Genomic DNA, 18,885 nt, shown 5'->3' with positions numbered 1-18,885 from the left:
TTAGCATTCTATAAAGTTCCAGATAGAAATGTATTGTACAGTTGAAGTCAGAAGTTTACATACACCTTAGCCAACTACATTTAAACTCAGTTTTTCACAATTCCTGAAATGTAATCTTCGTAAAAAATTCCCTGTCTTAGGTCAGTTAGGATCACCACTTTGTTTTAAGAATGTGAAATGTCAGAATAATAGTAGAGAGAATTATTTATTTCAGCTTTTATTTCTTTCATCACATCCCCAGTGGGTCAGAAGTGTACATACACTCAGTTAGTATTTGGTAGCATTGCTTTTAAATTGTTTAACTTGGGTCAAACATTTTGGGTAGCCTTCCACAAACTTCCCACAATAAGTTGGGTGAATTTTGGCCCATTCCTCCAGACAGAGGTGGTGTAACTGAGTCAGGTTTGTAGGCCTCCTTGCTCGCACACGCTTTTTCAGTTCTGCCCACAACTTTTCTATAGGATTGAGGTCAGGGCTTTGTGATGGCCACTCCAATACCTTGACTTTGTTGTCCTTAAGCCATTTTGCCACAACTTTGGAAGTATGCTTGGGGTCATTGTCCATTTGGAAGACCCATTTGCGACCAAGCTTTAACTTCCTGACTGATGTCTTGAGATGTTGCTTCAATATATCCACATAATTTTCCTCCCTCATGATGCCATCTATTTTGTGAAGTGCACCAGTTCCTCCTGCAGCAGAGCACCCCCACAACATGATGCTGCTACCCCCGTGCTTCACGGTAGGGATGGTGTTCTTCGGCTTGCAAACCTCCCCCTTTTTCCTCCAAACATAACGATGGTCATTATGGCCAAACAGTTCTATTTTTGTTTCATCAGACCAGAGGACATTTCTCCAAAAAGTATGATCTTTGTCCCCATGTGCAGTTGCAAACCGTAGTCTGGCTTTTTTATGGCGGTTTTGTAGCAGTGGCTTCTTCCTTGCTGAGCGGCATTTCAGGTTATGTCGATATAGGACTCGTTTTACTGTGGATATAGATACTTTGTACCTGTTTCCTCCAGCATCTTCACAAGGTCCTTTGCTGTTGTTCTGGGATTGATTTACACTTCGCACCAAAGTACGTTCATCTCTAGGAGACAGAACGCGTCTCCTTCCTCATGGTATGACGGCTGCGTGGTCCCATGGTGTTTATACGTGCGTACTATTGTTTGTACAGATGAACGTGGTACCTTCAGGTGCTTGGAAATTGCTCCCAAGGATGAAGCAGACTTGTGGAGGTCTACAAAAAAATTTCTGAGGTCTTGGCTGATTTCTTTTGATTTTCCCATGATGTCAAGCAAAGAGGCTTGACATCATGGTAGGCCTTGAAGGTAGGCCTTGAAATACATCCACAGGTACACCTCCAATTGACTCAAATTATGTCAATTAGCCTATCAGAAGCTCCTAAAGCCATGACATAATTTTATGGAATATTCCAAGCTGTTTAAAGGCACAGTCAACTTCGTGTATGTAAACTTCTGACCCACTGGAATTGTGATACAGTGAATTATAAGTCAAATAATCTGTCTGTAAACAATTGTTGGAAAGATTACTTGTGTCATGCATGAAGTAGATGTCCTAACCGACTTGCCAAAGCTATAGTTTGTTAACAAGAAATTTGTGGAGTGGTTGAAAAACGAGTTTTAATGACTCCAACCTAAGTGTATGTAAACTTCAACTCTATATAGCCGACACTTTGCATCACAGAAAAACATGTATGTTCTATAGATGTGGCAAAGAGGTCAATGGAACACAGACCGTGGGGGATAGAATAAGGACGCCGGATTTGCGCACATTCAACAAATCTGATCTAATAAAGTGGATATTCATCAAATCCGTCATGATGTATATATTGTAACAGGCCCTGAATGTGGTTATTAATGTCTAATTTGGATATACACTATATATACAAAAGTATGTGGACACCCCTTCCCATTAGTGGATCAAGCCATTTCAGCCACACCTGTTAATGACAGGTGTATAAAATCGAGCACACAGCCATGCAATCGCCATAGACAAACATTGGCAGTAGAATGGCCTTACTGAAGAGCTCAGTGACTTTCAACGTGGCACTGTCATAGGATGCCACCTTTCCAACAAGTCAACTGTAATTGCTGTTATTGTGAAGTGAAAATATCTAGGAGCAACAATGGCTCAGCCACAAATTGGTAGGCCACACAAGCTCGCAGAACAGGACCGCCGAGTGCAGAAACATGTACGCATTAAAATCGCCTGTCCTCGGTTGCAACACTCACTACCAAGTTCCAAACTGCCTCTGGAAGCAACGTCAGCACAAGAGCTGTTCGTCAGGAGGTTCATGAAATGGTTTTCCATGGTCAAGCTGCCTCACACAAGCCTGAGGATCACCATGTGCAATGCCAAGCGTCGGCTGGAGTGGTGTAAAGCTCGCTGCCATTGGACTCTGGAGCGATTCAAACACGTTCTCTGGAGTGATAAATCACGCTTCACCATCTGGCAGTCCGACGGATGAATCTGGGTTTGGCGGACGCCAGGAGAACACTATCTGCCCCCATGCATAGTGCCAACTGTAAAGTTTGGTGGAGGAGGAACAATGGTCTGGGGCTGTTTTTCATGGTTCAGGCTAGGCCCCTTAGTTCCAGTGAAGGGAAATCTTAACACTACAGTATGCAATGACATTCTAGACAATTCTGTGCTTCCAACTTTGTGGCAACAATTTGGGGAAGGCCCTTTCCTGTTTCAGCATGACATTGTCCTCGTGCACAAAGCGAAGTCCATACAGAAATGGTTTGTCGAGTTCAATGTGGAAGAACTTGACTGGCCTGGTCAGAGCCCTGACCTCAACCCCATCGAACAACTTTGGGATGAATTGTAACGCAGACTGCGAGCCAAGCCTAATCGCCCAACATCAGTCCCCAACCTCTAATGCTCTTGTGGCTGAATGGAAGCAAGTCCCCATGTCACGACTCCCACCGAAGGTGGCGCCCCCTCCTGCTCGGGTGGCGCTCGGTGGTCGTCGTCACCGGCCTACTAGCTGCCGCTGATTCCTTTTTGTTTCCCCTTTCTGTTATTGTTTGCACCTGTCCTTAGTTGGGTTGATTAACGGGGCAATATTAGTTAGTTGGCCCGCCTGCTCTTTGTGCGGGATTGTTTATTCTGTTTGGTGCTTTGTTACTCGCTGTGTTTTTATTTAGCGCTAGTGCGTGGGTTGTCGCTCACTGTGTTTTGTCCCCACGTGCTTGGGGCACTTTGATTTTGTGTGCGCTGAGTTCGCTATTTGGGGTGGCAGCTGTTTTGCTGTGGCGCACATTAAAAAGCCATCACCCGTATCGCTGCTTCCTGCGTCTGATTCCTCCTCCACTACGCCTAAGCATTACACCCCACAGGAATGTTCCAAGATCTAGTGGAAAGCCTTCCCATAAGAGTGTAGTCTGTTATATCAGCAAAGGAGGGACCAACTATATTAATGCCCATGATTTTGGAATGAGATGTTCGTCGAGCAGGTGTCCACACACTACATTACCAAAAGTATATCTAACAAAGTGGTTAGCTTTGTAGTTAGATAGCTAGCTAACTACAAAGTGGTTAGCTTTGTAGTTAGATAGCTAGCTAACTGGCTCGACTGTTTATGAACCTTTGTTTGTACCACTGCACGGTAAAGCAACGTACGAGTTGAAAATATTGAACGCATGCGGTACACAGAGCGCACCGCAGCCTAGTGCAGCATCCCTAACAGCGTTGCGGCCTGCTCCATTGACAATGAATGACTTCCGCTGGAAAGCAATCTGGTGGACATGAGGTTTAAGGCCGGGGTGTATTCATTACGGAAACCGTTTACCATTTAGTAAACAAACGGGAGCAAACGGAACGAAACAGGGAGGTACCTGCCTGAATTTGTCCAATAGAAACGCTTGTTTGCGGTTTTTTTTTCATTTGGCGTAAACGGTAATCATCTGTGTAATGATTGCACCCCGCTGAATGTTGCCGCGTTCACATGCTAGACGGAACTAGTTAGCAAGTCTGAAATGTCAGTTTCCTAGTTCCAACTAGTACTTTAACGTGGCATTAGTTATGGGTGGTCTAGTGTATTGTGACCTAACAATACCAAGCAGATAGAGAGGTCTGACAGACCTTGGGTGCGTTCCACAGCTAAGGCGAGGCTACGCAACAACCACTGGTTGCAAGCCACGTCATCGACTGACAAATTGCTATAACATGTGTGGTTAGCTGATACTTAAAATACCTATGTAGTCATTGTAAGATCTGGCAGGCTTTCGCAAAGTCTAAGGATAGAAATGAGGTCTTGTACTGCCAGCCTGCCTGACGAGTTGAATGACTCTCAGCAATGGTATTTGTTTCCTCTTGACCTTTTACTCTTCATCGTTTTCTCTCACCACAAGCACTTCTTGTGTTCCAAATGGCACCCTATTCCCTATATAGTGCCTTATTTTTGTCCAGAGCCCTATGGGTAGTAGTAGTACACTATATAGGAAATAGGGTGCCATTTGGGATGTAACCACTTTCCTTCCATCAGGTAGTTTATTTGTTAGAACAAGAGAAACCAACACATGAGAGCAGAGTATACAGTAACCTTTATTGTCAACATTTCAGACAGAGCCTTTCTTTTTCGAGGCAAATCTCTGACAGTTAAACCCTGTCGCTCTTTTTTGAAAAGATCCCTGTTGTCAACTGCAATGCATTCACCATGTCAATGATTATGATAGTAATACTACAAATAATTTATTGAACTTTTATTGTGCTTTTCATAACATAAATAATCTCAGTGCTTTAAATGTATGATATCATTGCTCATATGGTCACAATGATGATGTCATTAAGAACAAAGAACATAGACACACATGCCATCATATTCATAGCACAGGTGGCCGGTTGCACCTTAATTGGGGAGGATAGGCTCATATGGCTGGAATGGAATAAATGGAATGTTATCAAATGCATTTTTTCCATGTGGTTGATACAATTCCCTTTACTTCATTCCAGCCATTATTATGAGCCATCCTCCCCCCTGTGATTCATAGCTTTCCAGTGCTGCAACCTTCTACATTACCTTCCTAATGTCATTACTCACATCATCTTATTTTGTTACACCAGTCATCAGACATTGAAAATAATGATGGACTCCTCCTTTCATTGTGGAAGTTGAGAACAGAACAGAACTCCTTTCATTGTGGAAGTTCAGAACAGAACAGAACTCCTTTCATTGTGGAAGTTCAGAACAGAACTCCTTTCATTGTGGAAGTTCAGAACAGAACAGAACCCCTTTCATTGTGGAAGTTGAGAACAGAACAGAACTCCTTTCATTGTGGAAGTTCAGAACAGAACAGAACTCCTTTCATTGTGGAAGTTCAGAACAGAACTCCTTTCATTGTGGAAGTTGAGAACAGAACAGAACCCCTTTCATTGTGGAAGTTGAGAACAGAACAGAACCCCTTTCATTGTGGAAGTTGAGAACAGAACATAACTCCTTTCATTGTGGAAGTTGAGAACAGAACAGAACCCCTTTCATTGTGGAAGTTGAGAACAGAACAGAACCCCTTTCATTGTGGAAGTTGAGAACAGAACAGAACTCCTTTCATTGTGGAAGTTGAGAACAGAACAGAACTCCTTTCATTGTGGAAGTTGAGAACAGAACAGAACCCCTTTCATTGTGGAAGTTGAGAACAGAACAGAACTCCTTTCATTGTGGAAGTTGAGAACAGAACAGAACTCCTTTCATTGTGGAAGTTGAGAACAGAACAGAACTCCTTTCATTGTGGAAGTTGAGAACAGAACAGAACTCCTTTCATTGTGGAAGTTCAGAACAGAACAGAACTCCTTTCATTGTGGAAGTTCAGAACAGAACTCCTTTCATTGACAATGGAACACACCTTATTCTAGTCCAGGCTTTAGTCAACAGTTCTGCAAATAAATTAATTGTGCAATACGTACATAGAAGTCAAACAGCATTTGAACGGTGTCATGCTACGCAAACAGGATGAGAGAGGCTTTGTGTAACATTATGTGTGACTTAATTTACTGATGCCAATATAAAAAGAGGCTTTGTAGAACAATATGTGACTTAATTATTCATGTAGATGTCGCTGAATTGAAAAAGAACTCACCCAGTAAAATAATTATCTTCTGCTGTTAAATATTTGATACTGTTATATCGGTCTACTTGGTTTGGGCATGGTCTAGGCCTACGGGCTACTGTTAATTCACTAGGCAAATACATCTTGACAAAACTATTTTTTTAATGTACAGAATAATCTTCCTTTAAATTGTTTTTGAGAGGTAGAGACTGAATCATTCATAATGAATGGCTTTTGGTTCTCACCGGTGTTTCTTACAGGTTACCCAACTGGTTTCTAGAACACCGTCTCCCGAATGGTGTCACAACAGAATGGAATTTGGCAGACAGATGATCATGTAACACAGAGACAAATCTCGTGTGAGCAGAGACAAATTCCTGAGATTCGGAATCCCAAAATCTCAAAAGATCCCTTTGCAAAGTATGTTCCACCATTGTGAATTAAGACTTTGAAAGAAAGATATCACATTCCGACAGCCATTGCAAGTTCAGAACTACTCAATGACCTAACTTCATCATCCCGACCAGACCCACCACCACCACCCATCTTTATTTCCTACCCTACCCAATGTCATTATGGGTAATTGAGTCCTAACAAGGTGCTCCAGGAGCCAGTGGGTGCTTATATTTGTCCTGGTTCACACGTCTAAAAGTGTGTTTTATACACGTTTGAAATTAAAATGTGTTTTTTGCATATCTCAACTCCCCCTGAGAATGGGGTTACAGCCAAGGTCAGTCATTATCAACATTGAAGAAATTAGGGTTAAGTGCCTTTGAATAAGCATAATAAAAAAATTCCCATCAGAATCTGTCTGTTTAAGCTAGAGATATCTGTTTTATTGGATGGGCTGCGTCTCAATCCACCACATCCGCCGAAGGTCAGCCTTCCGCATCTGAGGTGGAAGGTGGCAGACCTACAGCAATGTTTTTTCATCAATATATACAGGTGTATATATATCTGTTTGGAAACCTAAAGACTTAGATGAAAAATACAAAATGGACACTAGATTAGTGTCTAGGGACAGGGTGAACCAGGTGTCTTCTTCAGGTCCATCCAGTAGTCCACTATCTGGGACGAGCGGCTCAAAATATAGGTGATGACTTTGGAAAATTCACAGCGATTGTACTTGCCGAGATAGGCCTTCCATTGCCAAGGATCTGGTGAGTTTGTGGGCGAGAGGCCCAGTTTCTTCATACAGGCGCCAACATAGGCGTCTTCTATATTAAAAAGCTTGATGTCCTTGGATACCTCCACGAACCTCACCGGCAGGTCGTTGGAGAAGACGTATCCCATACCAAGGGTGTAGGTCGGGTAGCGGTTGTCGGCTAACATCTCTACCGGAACATACCATTTGGAGTTGGGGTTCCGGATGACCGGTCGATCCCACATCAGCATCCCCGTCAGGTAGTTCATCTTGGGAAATAGGAAAGGAATTTAATCTTTGTATAGAATTATTAAAGATTTAGAAGGTGAAAAAAAGAATAAACTGTAACTTAGTAAATCAGACAGACAGACAGACAGACAGACAGACAGACAGACAGACAGACAGACAGACAGACAGACAGACAGACAGACAGTTATAGTAATAAAGCTGTCCCCCAACGAGGTGGAGGTTGGGTTGAATAAAATACAAATAAAGTTCACCTTGGGGACGTCCGGTCTCAGCAACATAGTCATCAGGTTCTCTACGTTGAGGAACATGTCTGAGTCGATCTTCATGGCGTAGGTGGCATTGGTGCAGTGGGTGGCCAGCCAGTCCATAATCACCATGGTCTTAATGGTGAGGTTGAGGTAGGAGTCCAGGAAGTTGCTCTGGAGTAGATCATGATGCACTTGGCTCTCCTGGTTCACCTTCAAATCAAAGTCAAGAGTCAAGACAAAGTTGAGTCAAAGTCAAAGTTAGGTTAGCTCAAATCAAAATCAAATCAAACTCTATTTAAATATTAACAACCCCAACACACTTTAAAAAAAATAAACACAACACTAAAAAAAGCTGAAACAATCAAGACCAACCTTCTCCTGCAGCTCCTGAGCGTTTGGTCCTCCAGGAAGTCCGAGCATGAATAGCGTCTGTACCTTCTTCCCCTGCACCAGGGTCTCATTACCCCACGTCCTGCGGATGGCATCCCGGGCGGCCAGGTTACCGGGCGCCACGGGGACTATCAGCACCAGGAACGGGGTCTGGGTATTACACTTGTCCGGTTCGTCTACGATGAAGTGGTAGTTACGAGGGTAGCCTAAGTGGTAGTGATTGGTTGTTAGCGGACGTATGGTGGTTGAGGGAGTGGCTGGTACTGTGGTTGGGGGAATGGTGGTTGGGGATGGTCCAAGGGGGCGGTCGGGGTTGGTCCATCTACGGTAGTATGTGTACAGTGATAGGTTTTTCCACCAGTCTGTCTGGAAGGAGCTGTCAGGAAAACCTAAGAGGATGATCACGATGAACGTGGACAGGAAGAGGAGGAAGATGAAACACGGCCGCACCAGAGACCGCAGTGGGCGTACAGGGCTCTCGACCACAACTTGACTAAATGGGAGAAGAAGAAAATAGAGGTTAGATTGGTAGATCAACATGCTCTCATCAGTATGGAAGAGTATTCGGCCAAGTGAAGATAAACATTTAATAAACGGCGATGGGTGGTGGGTTTTGATGATTTCGAGAATAAAGTGTTAATATTTCGAGACAAAAATAAAAATGTAGTTTCGAGAATAAAGTCAACATTTTTGGTATAAAGTTGACATTTTGAGAATAAAGTCGCAGTTATATTTATATTTATATAGGGGATGTGGTTAAAACCTGTTGAGGCCAGGGGCAGGATCTTATCCCGGTATTGGGATTCATTGTCATGTGACCATGGCGGGGAATTCAAAACTGCAAGAGTAATCATTTCAAATAATCAAATAATCAACTATTTTCCTCCATTTGAAAGATATATCTCCTAAATCTAACCACGCTGTCCGATTTTCAGAGGCTTTACAGAGAATGCATAAAGTTAGGTTATGTGAGGAGAGTACATTGACAATAGCTGCGTGTAATGTTTAGCCAATTCAAAGAAGGGCATCAACAGACAGAAAACTAGCTAGAATTATGCACTTACCTTTGACAATCTGCATCAGATGACACTCATAGGACATTATGTTAGACAATACATGCATTTTTAGTTCCATCAAGTTCATATTTATATCCAAAAACAGCATTTACAGTCGCGGTGAAATTCAGAATTTTTTTCGGCTCGAATGCTCCCAGTGAATCCAGCATTACAAATCACGGAATTACTATTCGAAAACATTGGTAAATTATAATATTGTCATTCAAAGAATAATATATTATCATCTCGTAATTGCTACCGAATGGCCAGATCTCAAAATAACTTTACTGGGAAATCACATTTTGCTATAAACTGGGTACTATGCTAACAACATAAGCTAAGCTATAAGCTAAGCTAAACCGTTAGCATTAGCATCATCTAATATCGATAATAACATTCTAAATATCCCCTTACCTTTGATTATCTCCATCAGAAGGCGCTGCCAGAGATCCCAGGTCCAGAACAAATGTGGTTTCTTTTGACAAAGTTCATAATTTATGTCCAAATAGTTAGCGTTCAGTAGGCTCCCACAAAATGAGGTGGGCAGTGTAAAGTCACGCCGAAAAGCTAAAAAAAACCTAGTAAATAATCTATTTATGTTTGTTCAAACATGTCAAACGTTGTTTAGCATTAATCTGTTGGTCCATTTTTAACGTGAAACATCAGTAAACATCAGTAATATTTTCACACAACCTATCAAGTGTCTAGAATAAACGATTATGACAAAGACACTCTTCTCAGATTCATGCGCAGGCGCAAAAAATGAAGTGATGACGTGTCAACTTGTAAGCTTTCTAATTCGGTCTGTATTCATGACAGATGCTTCCAACAACTTTCTAAAGATCGTTGACATCTAGTGGAAGCAGTAGGAGTTGCGAACTGAATCCTTTCTCACTATGGTATCTTTAAAACAATGACACTAAATAGTACAGTCACAAAATTCTCATTTTTTTAAATCTATTTTTCACAGGTTTTTGCCTGCAATATGAGTTTTGTTATACTTACAGACACCATTCAAACTGTTTTAGAAAATTCAGAGTGTTTTCTATCCGAATGTGTTAATAATATGCATATCCTAGCTTCTGAGTTGGTGTAGGAGGCAGTTAAAAATGGGCACATATTTTTTTCAAAATTCTCAATACTGCCCCCGTGGCCCGTAGAGGTTCTGCATGCCTCCCTGACTCCCTGTTGCTGTGCGCGTCACTGTTGAAATACTACCTGAGTTAGATGCCTGGTGAAAGTATACTTTAGAATTGGCTTTAGTAACAACGAAATCCTTTCTCCTTCAGCACATAATAACCATATTGTTTTAAGTATTAGGACCTGGTTCCTCCTTCTTTTCAGGAGGAACCACACAAGTCCGTGTGGTTACATACAGTACATAGGTAGAGAGTGTGTGAACACAAAACGGTATCGCCAAGTCAGACCGCGAAGAGACAGAGGTGCATGCATCAGTCCCTGTCATGGTTCCCTTCAAATTCGCTATAAAGTTGTCCTCAATCCCATGCGTATGCCAACACCGTGCATACTATACTTTAGAGAATAACAGCTTGGCCAGCATCCTATATGTTGAAACGAAAGGTTAATTTGCACATTTGTACGCAATGGCATGGATGTTTTATGTAGGCTACACTTTCAATAATACAGCCTCATATGCCTACGTTAATTATCTTGTGAATGTAGGTCACGGGTTGCGTGGAGAAGGACTGCGGGTCCCTGTAGGGAAGGACCGATGGAAACCCAAGGCTACCATCCAAGTCATGTCAGATCAGTGATTATTTCTTTATAGCATATAGCCTATCATCGTTTATCTAATAGGCCTATATTTAGATCAATGACTATTTAAAAAAAGGGAGAATCCATTCCTTGAATATATTCAAACAGTGCCTCAGATGAGCTGGTTTGCGCGTGCAGGAGTGGCCAATGAGTTGCTTCTCCTCCTACAGACACTTGTGTAAAACCCATCCTTCATGGTTCATGCCTCCCGCAGCCGTTGGATAGGCCTATAATTTACTTTCACTTGCCCACTGTAACGCACGATTAGCCTACAGGTTAGGGTACTCCATCGAGTGGGCCGCTATAGGTTTATAATGGGCTGCAAAATGGGCTGCAGAACGTCGAAGCAAATTCTGAGGGCAGACGGACAGGGACTCAATCACAGTTCTCTTTGCATTCAGTGACAGTGCCAAGATAGTGTTTTGTTTGTGCTCATAACACACCATGGCCGTTAGATGAGTGTATGCTTATAGTCTGAAATTGCCAGGGAAAAACGTGGTGTGACTGTGTGCGTGCGAGTTATTAGATTGATAAGTAGTAGCGTGCAGTGACGCCTGTTTCAACGAGTGTATTAGATCATTAGATTGATGGCCATTTGTTTGTTTTGGCCAAAACCTTTTACCGCCCACACATACATACATACACACACACACACACACACACACACACACACACACACACACACACACACACACACCTGCAAACACACACTCACACACACACGCACATCTGCAATGAACACACAACCCGCCCGTCCCCACATGGACTTGGATAAAATACCTCATCCAAGTCCGTGTGATTCCTCCTTCTGGAAACAGTCAATCTGTGGCACAACCTCTTCCAGGTCTTAATAGTTATTAATCATTTGGTTATTATGTGCTAAAAGAGCAAGGATTTCCTTGTTACTAAAGCCAGTTCTAAAGTATAGTTTCACCAGTCATCTAACTCAGGCATTTCAACTGTGGCGCATACAGCAACAGGGAGCCAGGGAGGCATGCAATTAATAACCCAATATATACTTTAATTTTGAAATATAACCACGCCTTTATGCTCGAATATTGCCACTTTATTCTCGAAAGATTGCCACTCTATTCTCGAAAGATTGCCACTTTATTCTGAAAGATTGCCAATCTATTCTCGAAAGATAACCACTTTATTCTCAAAACTGTATTTTGACTTTATTCTAAAAAAATATATATTTCAACTTTATTCTTGAAGTATTTCAAGTTTTAAAGTACTATCCGTGAAAAAAAAAATCCAAGTACCACTCCCCATCACCATTTATTTATTTATTTTTTATATTCACTTGGCCCTAAGGCCCAACAGAGGGTAGGTAGTGCGTCCGGCCCTGTACATCACTGGGGCAGAGCTCCCTGCCGTCCAGGACCTCTATTTCAGGCGGTGACAGAGGAAGGCCCTACAAATTGTCAAAGACTCCAGCCACTGAGTACTATTCTGTTAAAATAGACTGTTCTCACTGCAAGCGGTACTGATGCACCAAGTCTGAAACCGAAGGACCCTGAACAGGTTCTACCCCCAAGCCATAAGACTGCTACACACACAACTCAACTGTCTCTTCCTACAGTGTGTATCTCACCACAAGGACTTGGATGAAATACACTACATGACCAAAAGTATGTGGACACCTGCTCCTCGAACATCTCATTCCAAAACCATGGACATTTATATGGAGTTGGTCCCCCCTTTGCTGCTATAACCTTCTCCACTCTTCTGGGAAGGCACAGAATCATATAGAATGTCACTGTATGCTGTAGCATTACAATTTCCCTTCACTGGAACTAAGGGGCCTAGCCCGAACCATGAAAAACAGCCCCAGACCACTATTCCTCCTCCACCAAACTTTACAGTTGGCACTATGCATTGGGGCAGGTAGTGTTCTCCTGGCATTTACCAAACCCAGATTCGTCCGTCGGACTGCCAGATGGTGAAGCGCGATTCATCACTCCGCCAATGGCAGCAAGCTTTACACAACTCCAGCCGATGCTTGGCATTGTGCATGGTGATCTTAGGCTTGTGTGCGGTAGCTCGGCCATGAAAACCCATTTCATGAAGTTCACTACGAACCGTTATTGTGCTGATGTTGCTTCCAGAGGCAGTTTGGAATTCGGTAGTGAGTGTTGCAACCGAAGACAGATGATTTTCATCCACTATGCGCTTCAGCACTCGCCGGTCCCGTTCTGTAAGCTTGTGTGGCCTACCACTTCGTGGCTGAGCCATTGTTGCTCCTAGACTTTTCCATTTGACAATAACAGCACTTACAGTTGACCGGGGCAGCTCTACCAGGGCCGAAATTTGACGAACTGACAAGTTGAAAAGGTAGCAAGCATCCTGTGACGCTGCCACCTTGAAAGTCACTGAGCCCTTGAGTATGGGCCATTGTACTGTCAATGTTTGTCTATGGAGATTGCATGGCAGGGTGCTACTTTTTTTACACCTGTCAGCAACGGATGTGGCTAAAAGAGCCCGAATCCACTCATTTGAAGGGGTGTCCACATACTTGTGGCCATGTAGTGTAGTTAACCAAATAACTACCCAGACTATCTGCATTGACCCTTTTAGCACTAACTCTTTTGCCTCATCAAATACACTGCTGCTACTGTTTGATATCTATCCTGTTGCCTAGTCACCTTATCCAATATGTTCATATCTAAATTACCTCGTAAACCCGGAACATCAACTTGGTACTGGTACCCTATAGCCAAGTTATCCTTACTCATTGTGTATTTATTCCTGGTGTTATTATTATTTGTATAATTTCTAAAATGTTCTCTCTGCATTGTTGGGAAGGGCCGTAAGTCAGCATTTCACTGTTAGTCTACACCTGTTGTTTACGAAGCACGTGAAAAAAACTATTTGATTTGATACTCTTCCGTACATTAGAACCTGTCAAAATAGTAATATATAAATGTCTCGTCTGTCATTCATAAAACTATATTTGCTTAGGTTGCTTGGCTCTACCATTCCTTAGAATATAGCTGGTCTTCTAGAGCAGTGGTTCCCAACCCTGTTCCTCCAGTTCTTCAACAGCACACATTCTGATTGTAGCCCTGGACAAGCACACCTGATTCAACTTGTCAACTAGTCATCAAACCCTCATTCAGTTGAGCGAGGTGTGTTTGATCAGGGCTACAATGAAACTGTGTCCTGGAGAGAGTACTGGAGGACCAGAGTTGGGAAACGCTGTTTTAGAGGATGGGTTAGGCATAAATATATTTGCATGACCTTGACTCACCGCCTCTCGCCACGCCTCGTTCTCAAAAGCCATTGGTGGAGAAAGTCAGGGTGGCGGGACCTCTGACCTTCTCATCCAATGGGTTTTGAAAAGGAAGCGAGGAGAAAGGACACGAGGAGTCAAAGCAATTAAGATTCTCCCATACAATGACATGGCGTACGAAAGGGTTGTCAGTAGTGTCATGATGTGTGTTTTGTCCGATATATATATATATATATATATATATATATATTATCCCAGCCCCCTTCCCCGCCTTTTGGTAGGCCATTATTGTGAATAAGAATTTGTTCTTAACTGACTTGTCTAGTTAAATAAATAAAAAATATTTTTTTAAATAAGTGACCAGTGATTCCATGTCTATGTATATGGGGCAGCAGGTATCGCCACGGGCCGTGCCATGGAAAGTCAGGACAATCATTGTCCTGCAAAGAAACATTACTTTTATAGTTGAAAAGTAATCAATTGTTGCAATAAAGAAAGTTCGACAAAAGAAAAATCCACTGCTGTCAAACTGATAACAATGTTGTCGATCTTTAGAAAGTTTCTCCTATATCTGCCACAGTGGAGGCTGCTGAGGGGAGGACGGCTCATAATGAGGGCTGAAACAGAGCCAATGGAATGACATCTAACTATGTGTTTGATGCTATTCTACTCATTCCGCTCCAGGCATTACCACGAGCCTGTCCTCCCCAATTAAGGTGCCACCAACCTCCTGTGATATGCCATCTGCCATGTCGCAATGATTTTTTTTAGCAAGATTGCTTTTGTCGAATAAACCTGGGTCAATGGAAACCTGCCTAAAGTCAGGGAATGAAAAAGGGAATAACCCAGCGTACATGTAGGTATAGATTATTGACATAGCCTACTTTTAAGACCAAATCAGTAATTCGTTATGAATAGGAACATGAGGAAGGTTCCCACTCTGTATCTACTGTGAAGTAAATTAAAATGTATTCCATCTTTAGTTTTCACCTAACAGGGCTTCATCAGTGTCATAAGGGGAACTGTGTTCATATCTGATCAGATGAAAGAGAAGCATGCTTTCACCGTGAAGGAGAAGCAGATTTGATCTATGTTGGGTTTCTATTTCCGCACGATCCTTTCCTGTCAGTCTACTTAAAAGGTTGTTTGCTGTCTGCACTCAAAATAAAACATGTATTGATCAGAAAATCCCAAAATGCTGTATTTACATTTAACTCAAAGTAAAACTATTCTTGCGGTGTTTTTGGCTACGCTATACGTTATTCAAACCCCACCTTCTCTTATTTTGAAAAATACAGTGCATTTTACCGTAGTCTTCTACTTGACTCGGAAACGGTACCCCCTGTATATAGCGTCATTATTGTTATTATATATATATATACTATTTTTTAAAACTTTTTTAAACTTTAGTTTATTTAGTAAATATTTTCTTAACTCTATTTTCTTATAACCGCATTGTTGGTTAAGGGCTTGTAAGTAAGCATTTCACGGTAAGGTCTACACCTGTTGTATTCGGCGCATGTGACAAATAACTTTTGATTTGATTTGGACTTATTTGCATATTTTTGCTTCTTTGAAGTGACTGACCATGTTACTGTCAAGGCACTTTGTGACACCTACTGCTGTAAAAATAGCTTTATAAATACAATCTGGGCAAAGATGCCATCTTTAATAAGCTGTACAGCTAATTTCATGTATTTCAGTAAGTACATAATAAGTATATAAAATTAAGTATATACCTGCACATTTTCCACATCATTACATACATTCTTCAGCTATGTATTCTTCTCCTTTTAGGGTAGATTGGGACAATCTTCTCAGAGAACGCCAAACATTCTATTTATGACTAGGGCCAATAGAAATGGCCTGATATCAACATATTCTATGGAAATGTTACCCTATTCAAATCTATGGCTTCGGTTCTAGAGTAGACACTGCGTCTACTCTACTAACATGTACATACATACAGAAGTATGACGTAGTTGATCTAGTTAGTAACTGGTTACTTTAAAGCACTCTTTTTTTTTACAGCCAATGTAAAAATGGCTTTAGAAATCAATGGGATTGATTGAGTAAGCAATGAGAAGTGCACATATATGTTCCTCTTACCTTTTGTACCTACCATGTACATACAATTTGGGACATTTACTGTAAAACTGGACCCTATTATCTAGAAGTAACATGTAGTTGATCTAGTTAGTAACTGGATACTGTAAAGCGCTGTAAAACTGGACCCTATTATCTAGAAGTAACATGTAGTTGATCTAGTTAGTAACTGGATACTGTAAAGCGCTGTAAAACTGGACCCTATTATCTAGAAGTAACATGTAGTTGATCTAGTTAGTAACTGGATACTGTAAAGCGCTGTAAAACTGGACCCTATTATCTAGAAGTAACATGTAGTTCATCTAGTTAGTAACTGGATACTGTAAAGCGCTGTAAAACTGGACCCTATTATCTAGAAGTAACATGTAGTTGATCTAGTTAGTAACTGGATACTGTAAAGCGCTGTAAAACTGGACCCTATTATCTAGCACTGGTTGATTGTACGTTAGTTAGTTTATCCTGAGAAGAGCAGAAAGATGTCATTGGCTGTGCTTGCTTACCGTATACATCCATTTCCTTCTTGTTTCTCCATGAGTGCAGCCAGTTGCCCTCCTCAGAAAAAACAAGGATCCTTGTGGCAGTGACTGGTGAAGAAAAGAACACCCCTGCTGTGGGTGTGTACGACCAACCCCAGGACAATCCCAGCACTTCCCTCCCCTGTGTTTCAGGTCTATCCAGTAGAACACACTCCAGTGGGCTCTGAGCCTCATACGTCATTGGGTCTATGCTGGAGTTGGTGTACCTTCACAGGTGTTCTGTAGCCTACAGGGAAGGGCGAGTGTGTGACAGGGGAAGGACAGAGGAGGAGAGATGAGGAAACAAGTGTGTGTGTGGGAGGTGGGGGGGTTGTGTGTGTGTCTGTGAGAGAGAGAGAGCCAGCCTGCTTCGGTGTTGTAAAGTGTTATGGTTTTGTTGACTTTGGACGTTGTCAGGCTAAGGGGAAATATCTTTCTTTCTTACACTGGATTGCAGACAGTAGGCCTACACACACACACACACACACACACACACACACACACACAGGTGATACAACAATGCCACTTAATTTGTTCATCTTTGTTTATTGACGTCACGTCAACGTCATTAATGACATTTCCCGTTTAACAGTCCTCGTAAAAAACTGAAAGCACACAAAGCTATGATGTCACCAATCACACCTTTTGTCAACTCTTTAAACAGTCAGTCATGAAAGCGTTGACCCTTTGGAAAAAATACCTATATTTATACATTTGCATTACATGTACCTGTACTTCATTGAATGTGCTGTGTGTATTTTCGGTATATTTCACTTATGATACATACATACATACAAGGCACTTGGAAACATAAAAAAATACAGAATAATAATTGAAAATCTTAATGTGCAAACGAGGATAAGAAATGATATCAGATGCTGGCCTGCAATAGGTAGGCCATAGTCTAACGTTAACCCTTTGCGCATGTGTAGACTTCATATGTAAATTCACCTCTGTCCTATTTGTACTTTCTGTGTTACTTCAATATGGGAACCTGAAGTCTTGTGTTTCTCCAATCAACCGTACAGTTCCTGGTTTGTAACTACATTTAAATTCAACTGGCATGGTGGAGTTGCACATTGTTACATTCTACTTACAACAACGACTAAGTATTATTTTGTGTAATTTGTCTGTGAATAAATACAAATAATGAAGCTATTACAAGTACTACACAGTTATGTACACACTTCTGTTTACATTGGGTCTACTTATCTAATCAATAAAACCTGGATCAAATAGAAATCCCTAACTTGGCCAATAATACTGGATGCCAGGTAAGGTGTGCAGATCAAATAACAATCCCCTGCCTTGGGTTGGATAAGCTATGAGCAAATAATACTTTGAGGTTTGTCGGCTGTATTGACAAATGTCTGTCGCACAAAGGGTTAATGCGTCATCGTCGGGTTTGTAGATCCTGATATAGGATCCTTGTCTTTGTATGCACCCCAGATGGCAACCTGTTCCCAGGGCTCTGGTCAAAAGTAGCACACTACATAGGGAACAGGGTGCCATTTGGGACACACTCATTGTCACCAAGTGGCGAAATAAGATAGTTGTTGTTAGTTGCGGTAGAGAGAGGAACAACTTCAACATTCCACAGAAACGTCTCGTCTTAACCAGAAGGACAAATGAAACTTGTTTTACTTGTTTGCAGAAGTGATGAAAAGACACAGATGTCATACCTATACAAACTTTTCCACTTATTACCTTGTAACTTCAGGAGCCTATTCCCTACAGAAGATTTTAAAGGCTGTTTGCTGTTGGGACCTCACAAGATTTGATCCATTTGTGGGGGAAAAACATACAAGATATAGGTTATTTTAAACTTAATTCATTCAACATCATTGAATTTGATCGTCAGTCATAAAACATGAGATGTGCGACTGAAATGGCACCCTATTCCCTTTTACCTTTTAGGGAATACTATACAGGGGATAGGGTGTCATTTCAGATGTAGCCTAGGTGTGTGAAGCCACTGCAGGTCAAGTCGATTGGTTGAGGGTAGAGGTGGGTGCGCGTCATTGTCAGTGAAATATCATAGCCTTTCTTAGCCAAACCACACCTCTGTCGCCCTGGCAACCAACCTTACAACTATGCAG

The 18,885-nt window shown here is 41.7% G+C and overlaps 1 protein-coding gene across 1 annotated transcript; it reads right to left on the bottom strand.

The window, feature by feature from the left end:
• Positions 1-6,224: 6,224 nt before the first annotated feature.
• Positions 6,225-17,027, bottom strand: LOC115147404 (beta-1,3-galactosyltransferase 2). The gene is made up of 4 exons (XM_029689640.1): positions 16,772-17,027; positions 8,082-8,592; positions 7,713-7,919; positions 6,225-7,481 (listed from the first exon to the last, which is right to left on the bottom strand). The coding sequence occupies exons 1-4, from the start codon at positions 16,801-16,803 to the stop codon at positions 7,083-7,085; spliced, it is 1,149 nt and encodes a 382-aa protein (XP_029545500.1). The 5' UTR covers positions 16,804-17,027; the 3' UTR covers positions 6,225-7,082.
• Positions 17,028-18,885: the final 1,858 nt, after the last annotated feature.

This window comes from Salmo trutta, chromosome 14 (assembly GCF_901001165.1).
Source record: "Salmo trutta chromosome 14, fSalTru1.1, whole genome shotgun sequence".
NCBI classification, from domain to species: domain Eukaryota; kingdom Metazoa; phylum Chordata; class Actinopteri; order Salmoniformes; family Salmonidae; genus Salmo; species Salmo trutta.
This window is presented reverse-complemented; position numbering and strand designations above follow the sequence as displayed.

Excerpts from the sequence above, each read along its gene's own strand:
- LOC115147404 (XM_029689640.1), bottom strand. The coding sequence starts at position 16,803 with ATGGAGAAACAAGAAGGAAATGGATGTATACG. Across the intron at positions 8,593-16,771 it reads GAAGGAAATGGATGTATACG|TCAAGTTGTGGTCGAGAGCC; the intron begins GTAAGCAAGCAC and ends TCTCCCATTTAG. Across the intron at positions 7,920-8,081 it reads CTCAGGAGCTGCAGGAGAAG|GTGAACCAGGAGAGCCAAGT; the intron begins GTTGGTCTTGAT and ends TTTGATTTGAAG.